Consider the following 17,071-nt stretch of genomic DNA (forward strand, 5'->3'; position numbering starts at 1 on the left):
TATTTGCATAATAATATAACGATCATATAATAGAAATTTAGAAATAAAAATAAGTTTGTCAAAATTACATAGATGTCTGTGTACATTTTTAGTGTTAACTAGGTATTTGTAGTGTAATGTCATAATTAAGTTTAAATACCGGATTAAAATTTGAAATTGATTTAAACATGGATATTTTACGAAATAAAATGTTTACTAAATATAATCTATATTCATTGAATTACAAAACAATTGTTATAAAGAAATGGTGCATAAGTAAAATTTATATAAGTATTTATGTAAGATAAAATCAAAATGTGACGTGTTTACCGATTTTAGGTTTTTATATTTTTGCTGTAAATTTTTGATATTCAATGAAAAATTTGATTGACAAAATAAATTTCATTTTTTTGTTTATTTTGTCAAATTAAATGCAATCGTAACCGGGTCTACTCATTGACCGAGAAGATAAGTCAAAATTAATAAAATGTGCTAATTCATTATGACGTAAAAAAAGGTTAAAATTTATTATTGCGAGTTAACTAAAAATAATTGTTTTATCATATCGTTTATTGTTTCGGAACTTAAAATCCAACATTGACTTTTTTTTATAATAAAAGTAGTAGCCGTTATTATTCGGAAGCGAATTATCAAAGATTAAGCGACTGTTTGTAAAATCTTTTAGTCTTTGAATTAAAAAACCTCTGTTGTTTGTAATTATAGATTTAGCTTATTTTATACATACAAGTTTCTATTTACATAAATAAAACTTTATATCATATTTTGATATAATATTATATAATATTTTATTATACCTATAATTAATTGTATATATATATATATATATAATTAATAATATATATATATATATATATGTATATATTATTAATTATATATATATATATATACAATTAATTATAGGTATAATAGAATATTATATAATATTATATCAAAATATGATATAAAGTTTTATTTATGTATAAGTATATGTATGTATGTATGTCGTAAGCAAATGATTATTTTAGGAAAATAGAAATAAAAATTATTTTATAAAGTAAAAATAGTAGATATTTAAAAAAAAAAATTTATGTATGGTTAAAAATATACTACTTTCATATTTTTTACTCGTATGCAAATAATACGCTAATACATAGTCTTTTATCTTAAACTAATACATAGTCTTATAGTGTTTTAAAATACATAATATATATTATATAAAAAATGAAAGTTTTACAATACAAATTAATAACAAATTAAAAAGCGAGTGACAGTTCATGATAAATATACTTTATTGCAAAGTTTTTTATATTTTTTTGTAAATTAAGATTTTTTGTTTTATCAATTAACTGATGAGAAACAATAGTGCCTTTGAAAAATACAGAATTTGACATTTTTTAAAATATTTTATTACGTTTAAGAATATTACACAACAATAAATACTTTACACTAACCACTAAATTGATTAGGCTCATATAAATCATTTTGTCCCCATAAGCTTACATGGATAAAAATATCTATAGCATGTTTCTATAAACTTACGAATTCTGGAATTCTTTTCACTATATTTCAATTCTTATTAATGCTATTAAACCGAAATACTCGAATCCTTCGACTATTTTAGTTACAAAATAATTTTTATTTCTATTTTTATAAATAGTGTTTAGACAAATACTGCCTAGGGAAATAGCATTTAAACACAAATAAACGAATGAAAGCCATTTACTTAGCCAGATAGCATTTGCCTAGTCAAAAGCTATTTGCCTATGACATATATGTATATAGGATCTTGCAATAAAGTTCGTCAATTTTTTCCTCCGTAAACTCTGAAAAATTTTTCACTTTGCCTCCAATACAGCGCAAAAAGGTCAAAAGACATCTTAAAGATATCTAAAAAGACAATGAGACGTCTTTAAGTCATCTTTTAGGGACATGTGTTGTCTGGGCTGTCAATAAATTTTTTATGAAAATTTATATTTAGACTTAAAGCAGGTTAATCAGTGTCATATAATAGAAATTGGAACAGAAAGATTGCAGAAAACAAGATTTACATAAATTGTTTTTTGTGTTTTGTAACATATATACATTTAAAGAAAACTTTGTTCAATTCATAACACTCTCAATAAACAATGATTTATATACTATTCCAACACGTAAAACAAATAAAATTTCAAAATTGACGCATTATTATTTATACTTAAAATTAATAGTATTACTTAATAATTAATGATGAAAATATATTCGAAAATGAGTCTAAAAAATTCTGACATTTATGTATACTTAAATTTATGCTACAAAAGTCACAAATGAATCTTACTAAAATACATCTTAAGCTCGAAAACATTTGTGAAAGTATAGCCAATTTTTAAAGATTTCGAAAAAAATACGAACTTTAAGTATCAAATTTAACGGATTTTTGTAACTCAAGAAACGACCATCGAATTCACATCAAAGTATAAATTTATATCAGAGTAATATATTAAAAAATAATAGTATTTACGCCGAATACTGTAATAATGTATTCGATAAATCAGTAGAAATTATTCCGTCGATTGCATTTTCATAAAGAATTTCTATTAATTATTAATAAAAGAAAAATATAAATAAAAAAGAAAAATATAAATAAAAAAAGAAAAATAGAGAAAGAAATAAAAACATATTTATTTTACTGTAAAATAATAAGAATCATTTTTTCTAGAAATTTAGAATATAACAAAATATAAATTAAATATGTTTACAATAGAGAACACAGCTTAACGGTAGAAAACGAATATGAATAGATACATGAGACAAACTGCGTGACTCGTGTGCGTACTTAGTTTACAGACGTCATTATATATCTCTGTTCTTTAATACAATATAAATAATAATATATATAAAATATTATTTTAATTATAATTTGAAAGCTAATTTGACGGATTCTTCTAAATATAGTTTTTTTTTTTTTTTTTTTAATTAAGAAAGATAAACAGCTCTTATGACAAATAAAAACTTGTAAATAACAGGCTGAAGGAGCAATAAAACGATACTTTAAATCTAATGATATTTATTTATAAATACATAAAATCATCTGTTACATAAATACTCTGTGCTTTAGTCTTTGCTGAATTAAATAAATAAATAAATAAACGGTTGACGAACGTTGTCTCGGGAGGATCGTGATGTAAATAACCGTTTGTCAAGAGTGATCGCTTACGACGGGGCCTTCGACGGTGAGTTTGAGTTAAAAAATTATGGGAAAGTTACTCAACATTGGGATTTTTTATATGTAGAGTGCGCGGACTAACGTTTCCGGCCTGTTTTGTGGAAAAATCAGATCGGAGAGTTAATGAATAGTGGCATTCTCTCGTGTCGAACGTCGATTGGCGGCGATCATTACTGATGGAAGATCTACAACACCCGTTTGTAACACACGATAGGTCCGTCATGAGCCTCGACAATTGCGTATGTTTTTTTTTTAAATAGATTAAATAAATCCCGGTGCATTTGCAACCATTGTATTATCGTTATTGTATAATCGGATTATGCGGTATTCTGAAGAGGATCCAGTTAAAAGATCAAAACGTTAATTGGTGTAATTTAGCATCCTATTTATTTATTTAATTCAGCAAAGACTAAAGCACAGAGTATTTATGTAACAAATTTTATGTATTTATAAATAAATATCATTAGGTTTAAGGTATCGTTCTCTTGCTCCTTCAGCCTGTTATTTACAAGTTTTTTTTTTTTTTTTAAATGTGTATTTCACTATGCCAAGAAAATGTTCAAGAAAAAGCAGGTCATTTTACTGATATTCGAAACTCAAAGGATTTCTCACTATAGTATTACCTGAGAGACACTAAAAAAGTTTTTCTATTGTCCGTAAATTCACGTAGCAACTGTATAGTGGGAGAACCTTTGGGTTCACAGATTTTTCTAGAATAGGGATGGTCAGACATTGTAAAGAGTTTCTGTAGTGTGTACGACACGTGCTCTTGGTAATTAGAAAATACATAAGAATATAAGTTTTGCGGTAGATTTCGTTTAACTACAAACAGGGAATAAGTGATATGCGAATAGCTTGGTCCCATCTTCTTAACATAAATTACTTTTTTGTGTTTTACTAAATTTTATAACTAAATTTTTAAATAATGGCTACGATAATGTGTTTACCGGACGAAGTAATAGATATCATACTTGGCTACAGTCATATCAGTATTGAGGATATCATTAACTTTAGATGTGTGTGCAAGAAATTTCGACATGCAGCCAAACGCAAGAAGTTTATGGAAAACAAGTTTTTTCAAAGGTAATTAATTAATTTTTCCCAATTTGATTTCATTAACTTATTGTACAATCAATTCTGCAAAAAATATATTTTATAAAAACAAAAATATATAAAAAATGTGAAAAATATAATAAAAAATATGAAAAGATTGAGAAAGTTAAATCACATGAAGAACGCGTGCAATTATTTTCAATAAATTTTTTTATCTATTAAATTTAGTCTTCAATTAATTAGTAGTATAGGTAAAGTTTGTATTTCCTTTGTAACAAACAAAACATTTTTGGAGATAACACCCATCTATTTTCCTGTTTCTTTATTTTTATTAACAAGTATTACTACAATAGTAAAATTATTTTATTTAAAATGTTATGAAATAACTCATTAATTTGATGTCTTATAAATACAGAATATAAATAAAGTTTTTGTCATAATTTCTCATATTTACAGAACATGGCTATAATAATGTCCACTGTTTATATTATTGTATATTGTTAATGCGTAAGAATTATAATTTAAATTAAAGATTATATACTGCATACTTTATTTTATATTAAAACAAAAAGATTGATATTTTGACTAATTATGTATATTACACAATTTAAACAGTTTAATTCTGTGAAAACTTATACTAATGCAATTAGTTTAGTGCTCTTTAAAAATTCATGATAATATTATTTATTTCAATTTCAGATGGCCTACAGCGAGAAAACATTATAACAAGCTGTTTAAGGAAAATGAACAAAAAAAATCTGAAGGGAATAAACAAAAAGATAAAAAAAGTTTAAACTTTATAGAAAAGGGCATTTATTTTAAGAGACGATTACAAAACATTATGAAGGCTAAACATTATTACTATTCTTACGCTCAGTCAATGAATGAAATAACAATAGAAGACCTAGACTACTTACATGCGTTAGATGAACGTCATTTGCTGTTATATTATATAGAGTCTGAAAATGATGAACATACAAAAATTTCTTTCTATATAGATGAGAGTAAAAACTTGCTTACTCAATTTTCACGGTAAGATTATTTAAATTAAGGTACTATTAACTTTATGGACTTAACGTATGTACATATTGCATAGTTAATATGTAAATTTTTCAGAAAAGCTGATTGCGAGCAGTTAACAGAAAAATATTTCAATATGCAACTCCTTAACTTTCTGAGGCGACGTAAGTTGAGAGTAAAAATGGACAAATTTGAAGAACAACCCAGCACAGCGAAACTTTTGGAACGAAGTGCTACTTTTGGGGCACAAAAGTTACAGCCTCAAAAAGAAGTATTATATTCGACCGTAACAGCGTCACTAGATAGTATGGCAACAGACGTATTGAATAACCTAAGAGAGAGACATCCCGACCACTCAATATTGTCGACCTCTGTTGAAAAATTTTTTTATTGGAGAAACAACAATATCGAGGACAATTATTGGAATGAAGTAGAGGGAACACAGATTATGGATACACTCGAGGAATACATATTTGACAAATTAAACTTTCGACCAAACAACTCGGGAAATATAGAATGGGATATACAATTAAAATATAAATGTATAGATCATGTAAGTACTATAGATGATAATAAATTATAAAAATATGGTCATTTATGCCGTAATAATAATAAACATAGCCATATTTTAAACAGTATATAATATTTATGATAAATATTTATGAGAATATATTTTTTAGAAATATTATATAAATAATTTATACATATTTTGTAAAAATATTTATTTGTCGAATTTTTAAAATAAAAATTAAATGTTTTACGTAATATTTATAAGTACAAAATAAATATTTGTAGTAATTATTTTTTAAATGTTTGTCAAATATTTTTGCAAGGATATTTATGGTAACATTTATAATCTATTCAATCTAAAATATTAAAAATGTTTATAAAATGTTTTAATAAATATTTATAAAATATTTAAATAAATATTATAAAAATATTTTATAAATATTATGTATTTATATATATATATATATATATATATATATAAATAAATATTTACACAAAATAAATATTTGTAGTAATTATTTTTTAAATGTTTGTCAAATATTTTTGCAAGGATATTTATGGTAACATTTATAATCTATTCAATCTAAAATATTAAAAATGTTTATAAAATGTTTTAATAAATATTTATAAAATATTTAAATAAATATTATAAAAATATTTTATAAATATTATGTATTTATATATATATATATATATATATATATATATATATATATATTGTGTGCTGCCTGGGATGATTGTTGTAATCTTAAAAATATTTTCCCTTTAATTAATTTTTGCATTGTAATTTCTGACATTAGGTTTTAGAACATAAATATGGTCAAGAAATTATAATATATACAATATATCACAGCGTTGCCAGAAGACTCGGTTTACGCTGCGATATAATAATCGGATATCCCGATAAGCGTATCTGTCTATTCTGGAAACCGAGTTAGTAAGTATAATATCAGATTTGAAACTATTTGAATTTTTCGGTATTTTTAGTTTCATCACATACTCACATATATTATTTTTTATTGTTTACAGTGCTACAAAAAGTTATGAAAATGTAAGATGTTTTAGAATAAATTCTAACCAATTCCCAGATTGTTTTATCAAGCAACAGTCTTTTTCAAGATTTGAGATAATAACATTTGAAAAGGTTGATAATACCTTGTATTTAATTTTTATTAATTTTAATATTAATTAACAAATTGGTAACATTAAAATTAAGCAAGTAGACTTACACAATGTATAATTTTCTTCTTTGTATTTGAAATCATATTTACTCATTTAAACCATTATTCATTATAGATGCATCGAATACTTGTGCAATTGATTCAGTTTAATAATAAATATTCGTGGGATATATGTCCAGCCGTATGGCTAAATGGCAGCAGACATAATTTCAACTGGAATATATGGAATGTAATGCATATAGATTTAAAAAATTGGATTTTGAAGTTAAAAAAGAATAATCCACACTATGCTGTACGTAAACACTACACATGTCGCATATTAATAATAATAACGAGGAATCTATAAACCTTCTTTTTGATAACACATATAATTACATAAAAATTATTATTATATCTATAATTCCATTAGGTGTAATTTAGCTTTCTACAAATGTTTATTATTTATGAATTACATAACAATAAATATCAATTAAAACTAGAACTTAAACTTTTCAGTTTATCCTAGAGATAGAAAAATTAAAAATGACAAATACAAAATCAGAAGAAGTAAAATTTGCGATTGGAACAATTGTAACGCATGGGAATCAATCTACAAACTGTTCTGCAGGTGTGATAATTGCATGGCACCTAAATGAAGGCAGAGATTCGGTTAAAGTCTTCATAACAGATGGGAGACATAATCCTTTTATTCTTCCGTTAAAGATTTGTAGTGATATAAAGAAACAACCACATTACCTAATTCTTACCGAAACTAATGAAATATGTTACGTGGGAGAAGGTATAAACATGATTATATTGACATATATTTACTTTAATAAATTACAATTTTTTTTTTATTTGTCTCATCTCTTTGTATCAATTGCAAAATAGTATATTATTTTATTTTAATTCATCTTGTTCTCTTTTTTTTCAATTTAGCTATTTTATTGATTTTTAGTTTTATTGTATTTATTGGCGTATATCTTTTATTATTATTTAGTTTTATTTATCATTAATTTATTTTTAATTTACGTTTTGTATTTTTTATTATAGACTCTATAACTTTGACAACGCCGAAATGGATCCAAAATGATGAAATAGGTCGTTATTTTGACAAATTCGATGGCACGCATTACGTACCAAACAAAAAGCTGGCAGAATGTTACCCGGATGATGCCATTGTAACTGCCCCAATAACAATATCAAAGAATTAATAATATAAATTATATTACGTAAAATTTAAAATATAAAAAACTTTTATTATAAATATTATAAACAATGGACGCATATGTAGGTAAATGAACGCAGAACTTAATCTTAACATGCTTCCAATATTACAAACCGAGATATTATGGTTTCAATATTCTATCACTAATAACTTTTCTTTTCAAATCAAAAGACTCGATAGTGTCTGGCGTTGAGTTCAGGTTTATTAAGCAAGACGCGCACCGTATGTCATCTTTACGCAGGATGGCAGTTTGAGAATTATAAGTTTTGCAATAGCGGTTAAACCGATCGAGTTCTTACTAAGCTTAATCGATAGCTTGGCTTCGAATTATATAATGAAAGTGTTTTTATTTTTGCTCTATGTGCTTTATGAACGGAGGTATAGTGATGCAAAATGTCAAAATTGAAAATTTTTTTTTAAGAAACGTCACCGTCGCGGCTACATGCATATATACACGTAAACAATACATTTTATACAAGTACGTTATAATATATACAAAAAAGATTGATATTTCTAAAAAACTATTATTTCATTTTGAAATAAATGTTGAAAAAGCGTTGAGTTCAAGGGTTCTATGTGTATTGTACAATTGTGCAAAATAGTTATATTAATTTTATAAATTCTTTACAAAAATTAGTGACATATTGTTATAAAGATTTGCGTTAAGTTGACAAATATGAAGTAAAATTTTACAAAATAATTGTAGCTATATTGTTATTTTATTTATAAAAAATGTAATTAAAACAACTAAGCGTTGCTAAGCTATTACAATGAAATTGAGTGCGTAGAGTTATTCTAATTTCATTTTTTAAAATTATATATATAAAAGAATATTATATATAGTTAAAATTATTTTGCAAAATTTTACTTTAAGCTTGTCAACTTAACGCAATTCTTTATAATAATGTATTACAAGTTTTTGTAAAGAATTAATAAAATTAATATAACTAATTTGCAAAATTGTAGAGTACATACAATACGTTTCTGAACTCAGCGCTTTTTTTACATTTTAGTTAAAAAGGTAATTTTTTCAGAGATATTAATGTTACATCAACAATTCGTAAAAGTTCTCAGAATGCATATTGCGCTCTTAAAATAAAAAGTTATTTGCATAATAATATAACGATCATATACTAGAAATTTAGAAATAAAAATAAGTTTGTCAAAATTACATAGATGTCTGTGTATATTTTTAGTGTTAACTAGGTATTTGTAGTGTAATGTCATAATTAAGTTTAAATACCGGATTAAAATTTGAAATTGATTTAAACATGGATATTTTACGAAATAAAATGTTTACTAAATATAATCTATATTCATTGAATTACAAAACAATTGTTATAAAGAAGCGGTGCATAAGTAATATTTATATAAGTATTTATGTAAAATAAAATCAAAATGTGACGTGCTTACCGATTTTAGGTTTTTACATTTGTGCTGTAAATTTTTGATCTTTAATGAAAAATTTGATTGACAAAATAAATTTCATTTTTTTGTTTATTTTGTCAAAATAAATGCAATTGTAACTGGTTTACTCATTGGCCGAGAAGATAAATCAAAATTAATAAAATGTGCTAATTCATTATGACGTAAAAAAAGGTTAAAATTTATTATTGCGAGTTAACTACAAGTAATTGTTTTATTATATCGTTTATTGTTTCGGAATTTAAAATCCAACATTGACTTTTTTTTATAATAAGTAGTAGCCGTCATTATTCGGAAGCGAATTATCAAAGATTAAGCGACTGTTTGTAAAATCTTTCTGTCTTTGAATTAAAAAATCTCTGTTATTAGTAATTATATAATAGATTTAGTTTATTTTATACATACAAGTTTCTATTTACATAAATAAAATTTTATATCATATTTTGATATAATATTATATAATATTCTATTATACTTATATATAATAATAATAATATATATATATATATATATTTATAATTTTAAATACTGCATCTTTATTTAATATTTTTTAATATAAATATTATTATATGTATCATATGGCAATATAAATTACGTTATTCAAGTTAAGTGTATAGATTAAACTAGCAATTATCGAGTTTTGTATGTTTAACAATTTGTGATGAAAATACTTTTGTTGCTTACGGATAAATTATTGCATTGAAATAATTTATCTCTGATGTTGAAACTTTCTTTTTGATAAATAATATTTTATCAAGGTATCATTAAAAGTACCAAGCCGTTTTTCTGACCATCTGGTTTTTAGATGATTTGTAACTTATTTCTTATGTAAAAGATAAGATTCTGATCTTAATTACTTTTTTTATTAAATAAGTGATAAAAAGTTATGAAATTTCAGAAATTTATTTTTTACACAAAAAATAGGATAATTAATTTAAACATAGAAACGGTCAGAAATGACCGCTAGGTACTTTTAGGTTGTCATACTGACAATGAGATATATCTGACAATTGAAAGATATGTTTTAAATGTTTTTCAGTAAAACTTCTCGATTCGATGTAAATTGGAACAAGTGACTCATATATACTGTGCGGATTGAAAAGAATATTTTTTATCGGTTTGATCCTCATAAGTTTTTGCATACATCCGAGCCCGAATTGAGAACGCGCTTCCGTCAGTATTTTCTCTAACGAAAGAATAGGAGAGACGAATAAAAAAAAGCATAATTGACAAAAATAAAGGATTATTACAAATAAAAGTCATAAATAGTTATGCATTAATACCAAAAATTAATAATAAATGTAATAAAAAATATGTTAAATGCCAAAAACAACGTGTTAAAATTTAATTTTAATTATTTTGCTTGTCAATAAATTTTTTATCTGTAATTTGAATTTAATTTTAAAAGTAAAATACGGTAAAATTACAGTGCCATTTCAAGAAATTGAAAAAGGAAGAAAACTTAATTATTATTGATTAATACATATATTTACTAACATGTTCATATAAAAATTTCGTTCAATACGTAATAAACCCCACAAACAACGTTTCATGTATTTTTTCAACACACATAAAGTAATTAAAAAACTCCAAGTAGATGGATTAAACTTAATATTAATTAATTAATAATTAATATTGAAATTACATTTTGCAATAATTCGAATATTCTGACATTTTCCATTAAAGTACATTTTCTATAATTTATGCTGTAAAAAGTAATATTTTAAAACTCAGTCTTGCTGTAAATAATTTTAAATTGAAAAAGATTAATGAAAGTACCGGCAATTTCAATAAGTTTCTAGAAAAAATATGCATTCTTAGAATATTAAATTTATTGAATTTTATAAAGCACTAGAAAGAAACGACCATCGAATTCACATCATGGTATAAATTTATATCAGAGTAATATATTCAAAAATAATAATATTTACGCTGAATATTGTAATTATGTACTCTATAAATCAATGGCAATTATTTCGTCAATTGCATTTTTCATAAAGAATTTCTATTAATTATTCATAAAAGAAAAATATAAATAAAAGAGAAAAATATAAATAAAAAAAGAATGAAAAGAGAAAGAAATAAAAACAGATTTATTTTACTGTAAAATATTAAAAATCATTTTTTCTACAAATTTACAATAGAACAAAATATAAATTAAATAAGTTTTTTATAGAGGACACAACTTAACGGTAGAAAACGAATATGAATAGACACACGAGACAAATTGCGTGACTTTATGTGTGCGCGCTTAGTTTACAGACGTCATTATATTTTATTGTTTTTTAATAAATTTGACTTAAAATTTTTAAAGAATATTCTCAAAATATGTAAAAAAATTGCTTTAAGTAAAAATTGAAAGCTATTTTTACGGATTCTTCTAATGTAGCTTTCTTCTAAATATGTATTTCACTATGCCAGGAAAATGTTTAAAGAAAAGCAGACAATTTTTCTGAAATTCAAAACCCGAAGGATTTCTCATAAGTATTACCTGAGAGATAGCAGAAAGTTGTCCTATGTGCGTTTAATCACGTAACTGTATAGTGGGAGAACCCTTAGGTTTACAGATTTTTCCAGAATAGGGATCGTCAGATATTATAAAGAGTTTCTGTAGTGTGTACGACACGTGCTCTTGGTAATTAGAAAATACATAAGAATATAAGTTTTGCAGTAGATTTCGTTTAACTACAAACAGGGAATTAGTGATATACGAATAGCTTGGTCCCATTTTCTTAAATTAAATTACTTTTTTGTGTTTTACTAAATTTTATAACTAAATTTTTAAATAATGGCTACGATAATGAGCTTACCGGAAGAAATAATAGATATCATACTTGGCTACAGTCATATCAGTATTGAGGATATCATTAACTTTAGATGTGTGTGCAAGAAATTTCGACATGCAGCCAAACGCAAGAAGTTTATGGAAAACAAGTTTTTTCAAAGGTAATTAATTAATTTTTCCCAATTTGATTTCATTAACCTATTGCACAATCAATTTTGCAAAAAGTATATTTTATAAAAACAAAAATATATAAAAAATGTGAAAAAAATAATAAAAAATATGAAAAGATTAAGAAAGTTAAATCACATGAAGAGCGCGAGCAATTATTTTCAATAAATTTTTTCATCAATTAAATTTAGTCTTCAATTAATTAGTAGTATAGGTAAATTTTGTATTTCCTTTGTAACAAGCAAACAATTTTTGGAGATAACTCCCATCTACAATATTTTCCTATTTCTTGATTTTTATTAGCAAGTATTAATAGTAAAATTATTTTATTTAAAATGTTATTAAATAACTCATTAATTTGATGTTTTATAAATACACAGAATATAAATAAAGTTTTTGTCATAATTTGTCATATTTACAGAATATGGCTATAATACCGTCCATTGTTTATATTATTATATATTATTAGTGTGTAAGAATTACAATCTAAATTGAAGAGTATATACTGCATACTTTATTTTATATTAAATCAAGAAGCTTGATATTTTGACTAATTATGTATATTACACAATTTAAACAGTTTAATTCTATGAAAACTTTTATACTAATGCAATAAATTTAGTGTTTTTTAAAAATTTATAATAATATTACCTATTTTAGATGGCCTACAGCGAGAAAACTTTATAACAAGCAGCTTAAGCAAAATGAACAAATAAAGTCTAAAGGGAATAAACAAAAAGATAAAAAAAGTTTCAACTTTATAAAAATGGGTATTTATTGTAAAAGACGATTACAAAATACTGAAATAATTCAACATTATTATTCTGACTATCATAAAATCAATTCAGGAGCACAGATGTTCCACCTTCATAAGTTAGATGCAGATATACTGTTAGATTATAGAGATTATGATAGAGATATAAAAATTTCTTTCTATATGGATGAGATTAAAAATTTGCTTACACAATTTTCACGGTAAGATTATATAAATTAAAGTACTATTAATTTTATGGACTTAACGTATGTACATATTGCATAGTTAATATGTAAATTTTTCAGAAAAGCTGGTTGCGAGCAGTTAACGGAAAGATATTACAATATGCAACTCCTTAACTTTCTGAGGCGACGTAAGTTGAGAGTAAAAATGGACAAATTTGAAGAACAACCCAGCACAGCGAGACTTTTGGAACAAAGTGCTACTTTACTGGCACAAGAGTTACAGCCTCAAAAAAAAGTATTTTATTCGACCGTAACAGCGTCACTAGATAGTATGGCAACAGACGTATTGAATAACCTAAGAGAGAGACATCCCGACCACTCAATATTGTCGACCTCTGTTGAAAAATTTTTTTATTGGAGAAACAACAATATCGAGGACAATTATTGGAATGAAGTAGAGGGAACACAGATTATGGATACACTCGAGGAATACATATTTGACAAATTAAACTTTCGACCAAACAACTCGGGAAATATAGAATGGGATATACAATTAAAATATAAATGTATAGATCATGTAAGTACTATAGATGATAATAAATTATAAAAATATGGTCATTTATGCCGTAATAATAATAAACATAGCCATATTTTAAACAGCATATAATATTTATGATAAATATTTATGAGAATATATTTTTTAGAAATATTATATAAATAATTTATACATATTTTGTAAAAATATTTATTTGTCGAATTTTTAAAATAAAAATTAAATATTTTACGTAATATTTATAATAAGTACAAAATAAATATTTGTAGTAATTATTTTTTAAATGTTTGTCAAATATTTTTGCAAGGATATTTATGGTAACATTTATAATCTATTCAATCTAAAATGTTAAAAATGTTTATAAAATGTTTTAATAAATATTTATAAAATATTTAAATAATTATTATAAATATTTTATAAATATTATGTATTTATATATATATATATATATATATATTGTGTGCTGCCTGGGATGATTGTTGTAATCTTAAAAATATTTTCCCTTTAATTAATTTTTGCATTGTAATTTCTGACATTAGGTTTTAGAACATAAATATGGTCAAGAAATTATAATATATACAATATATCACAGCGTTGCCAGAAGACTCGGTTTACGCTGCGATATAATAATCGGATATCCCGATAAGCGTATCTGTCTATTCTGGAAACCGAGTTAGTAAGTATAATATCAGATTTGAAACTATTTGAATTTTTCGGTATTTTTAGTTTCATCACATACTCACATATATTATTTTTTATTGTTTACAGTGCTACAAATAGTTATGAAAATGTAAGATGTTTTAGAATAAATTCTAACCAATTCCCAGATTGTTTTATCAAGCAACAGCGTTTTACAAGATTAGACGTAATAACATTTTACCGGGTAGACAATAACTCTTATTTAACTTTCATTAATTTTAATATTAATTAACAAATTGGTAATATTAAAATTAAGCAGAAAAACTTATACAATGTATAATTTTCTTCTTTGTATTTGAAATCATATTTACTCATTTAAATCATTATTCACTATAGATGTGGCTAATACTTTGGAACTTGGTTCAGTTTAATAATAGATATTCGTGGGATATACGTTCAGCCGAATTTCTAATTGACAGAAGACATTATTTCAACTGGAATGACATGCATTTAAAAGATTGGATTTCGAATTTAAAAGAGTTTGAACCACACTATGCTGTACGTAAGCATTACATATGTCGCAAATTGATAATAATAACGAGAAATCTCTAGAGCTTCTTTATGATAACACATATAATTATATAAAAATTATAATTATATATAATTCGACTAGCTGTATTTTAACTTTCTATAAATGTTTATCTATAAATTACATAACAATAAATAACAATTAAAGCTAAAACTTACACTTTTCAGTTTGTCGTAGAGATAGAAAAATTTGAAATGATAAATACAAAATCAGAAGACGTAAAATTTGCGGTTGGAACGATTGTAACGCATAATAATCAATCTATAGACTGTTCTGCAGGTGTGATAATTGCATGGCACCGATATGAAGACAGACATTCGGTTAAACTTATCGTGAAAGATGCGAGATATAATCCTCAGATTCTTCCGTTGAAGATTTGCAGTGATATAAAGAAACAAACACATTATTTAATTCTTACCGAAAATAATGAAATATGTTACGTGGGAGAAGGTATAAACATGATTATATTAACATATATTTATTTTAATAAATTACAATTTTTACTTTATTTGTCTCATCTCTTTGTACGTATTGCAAAATAGTATTTTATTTTGTTTTAATTCATCTTATTCTTTTCTTTTTTAATTTAGCTATTTTATTGATTTTTAGTTTTATTGTATTTATTGTCTTATATCTTTTATTATTATTTAACTTTATTTATCATTAATTTATTTTTAATTTACGTTTTGTATTTTTTATTATAGACTCTATAACTTTGACAACGCCGAAATGGATCGAAAATATTGAAGTAGGTCGTTATTTTGACAAATTCGATGGCACGCATTACGTACCAAACAAAAAGCTGGCAGAACGTTACCCGGATGATGCTATTGTAACTGCCCCAATAGCAATATCAAAAAATTAATAATATAAATTATATTATGTAAAATTTAAAATATACAAAACTTTTATTATTAATATTATAAACATATATATAAGTAGATAGAATAAGAGAATTCTAATTCAGGGATCAGAGATAGAATAACAGAGTTCTAATCTAGAGATTTGATTATAAATGTATAAAAATTTCAAATTTATTTAAAATTAAAAAATTTAATTACAGAATATAGAAAATAATACTTGAAGTCTAGTTTTAATGTAAATATGGGTTGATTGAACCTTCATGATGATGATTCGACCACCAATTGAATATTTTAAATACATTTTGTAAAGTGCAATTTCGTACATGTCTATCGCAACGCAGAGTAGTATCTAATTTATCTAAAGCAGGAACGTCATCATAGTTGTTATTCAATGTCTCGATAATAAGACCGATTCTCGCATCGGCTTTCAGTAAATTTGCCAACCATTCTCGTTTTTCATCTCGTTTTCCATCTTCCCATTGCAGATTGTGATGTTTTCCAATCAACCATGCAACTTGAGATCTCTCAGACCTCGTGAGCAAACGGAATGGTGTAAGACTCGTAAAAATATAATGAGAGAGTACAGATCCTTTAGTCAGAATCACAATTTCTTTTACAATAAATTTTTTTATCGATAATAAATCCTTGAAGATCCACAAACGTTGGCACAACCATAATGAAAAGATATTGGCGAGAACTACGACGAACGACTGATGTTAATCATCGAGTATCGCAAGTTTTATGTTTTAACATTGGAGGGGATAATTATTTACAGAAGATTTGACCGTTGGTTGATAAAACGAGCGTTCCTGCTCGGTTTAAGAGCGCCTTATAACTTCATATAATATTCGGCGTACAATTTTGGTTGTAGGATAGATTTTTCTTGTATCGCAAGTTTTAACATTGGAGGAGATAATTGCTGATTCATGTAATTTTATGTACTACGTTCGTTAGAGGA

General features: G+C 24.7%; 3 protein-coding genes across 3 annotated transcripts in view; all 3 read left to right on the top strand.

Moving 5' to 3' along the window:
- The first annotated feature begins 3,928 nt into the window (after positions 1-3,928).
- On the top strand, positions 3,929-8,714 carry LOC140673937 (F-box only protein 21-like). Its single transcript, XM_072907196.1, has 8 exons — positions 3,929-4,264; positions 4,934-5,266; positions 5,351-5,807; positions 6,565-6,701; positions 6,794-6,908; positions 7,061-7,237; positions 7,441-7,723; positions 7,978-8,714. Exons 1-8 carry the CDS (start codon positions 4,107-4,109, stop codon positions 8,136-8,138), a joined length of 1,821 nt encoding a protein of 606 aa, XP_072763297.1. The 5' UTR covers positions 3,929-4,106; the 3' UTR covers positions 8,139-8,714.
- A 3,473-nt stretch (positions 8,715-12,187) lies between these two features.
- Positions 12,188-17,071, top strand: part of LOC140673986 (F-box only protein 21-like) — a 41,807-nt gene continuing 36,923 nt past the window's right edge. Inside the window, exon 1 of the mRNA XM_072907262.1 lies at positions 12,188-12,523. Within this exon, the coding sequence (XP_072763363.1) occupies positions 12,366-12,523 (158 nt within the window). The 5' untranslated portion in view covers positions 12,188-12,365. The remainder of the gene's footprint in view (positions 12,524-17,071) is intronic.
- Positions 13,297-16,115, top strand: LOC140674141 (F-box only protein 21-like). The gene is made up of 7 exons (XM_072907523.1): positions 13,297-13,505; positions 13,590-14,046; positions 14,562-14,698; positions 14,791-14,887; positions 15,058-15,219; positions 15,418-15,700; positions 15,955-16,115. The coding sequence occupies exons 1-7, from the start codon at positions 13,297-13,299 to the stop codon at positions 16,113-16,115; spliced, it is 1,506 nt and encodes a 501-aa protein (XP_072763624.1).

The sequence above is a fragment of the Anoplolepis gracilipes genome, chromosome 15 (assembly GCF_047496725.1).
Source record: "Anoplolepis gracilipes chromosome 15, ASM4749672v1, whole genome shotgun sequence".
Taxonomy (NCBI): Eukaryota; Metazoa; Arthropoda; class Insecta; order Hymenoptera; family Formicidae; genus Anoplolepis; species Anoplolepis gracilipes.

Excerpts from the sequence above, each read along its gene's own strand:
- LOC140674141 (XM_072907523.1), top strand. The coding sequence starts at position 13,297 with ATGGGTATTTATTGTAAAAGACGATTACAAAATACTGAAATAATTCAA. Across the intron at positions 13,506-13,589 it reads TTGCTTACACAATTTTCACG|AAAAGCTGGTTGCGAGCAGT; the intron begins GTAAGATTATAT and ends TAAATTTTTCAG. Across the intron at positions 15,701-15,954 it reads AATATGTTACGTGGGAGAAG|ACTCTATAACTTTGACAACG; the intron begins GTATAAACATGA and ends TTTTTATTATAG.
- LOC140673937 (XM_072907196.1), top strand. The coding sequence starts at position 4,107 with ATGGCTACGATAATGTGTTTACCGGACGAAGTAATAGATATCATACTT. Across the intron at positions 5,267-5,350 it reads TTGCTTACTCAATTTTCACG|AAAAGCTGATTGCGAGCAGT; the intron begins GTAAGATTATTT and ends TAAATTTTTCAG. Across the intron at positions 6,702-6,793 it reads CTATTCTGGAAACCGAGTTA|TGCTACAAAAAGTTATGAAA; the intron begins GTAAGTATAATA and ends TATTGTTTACAG.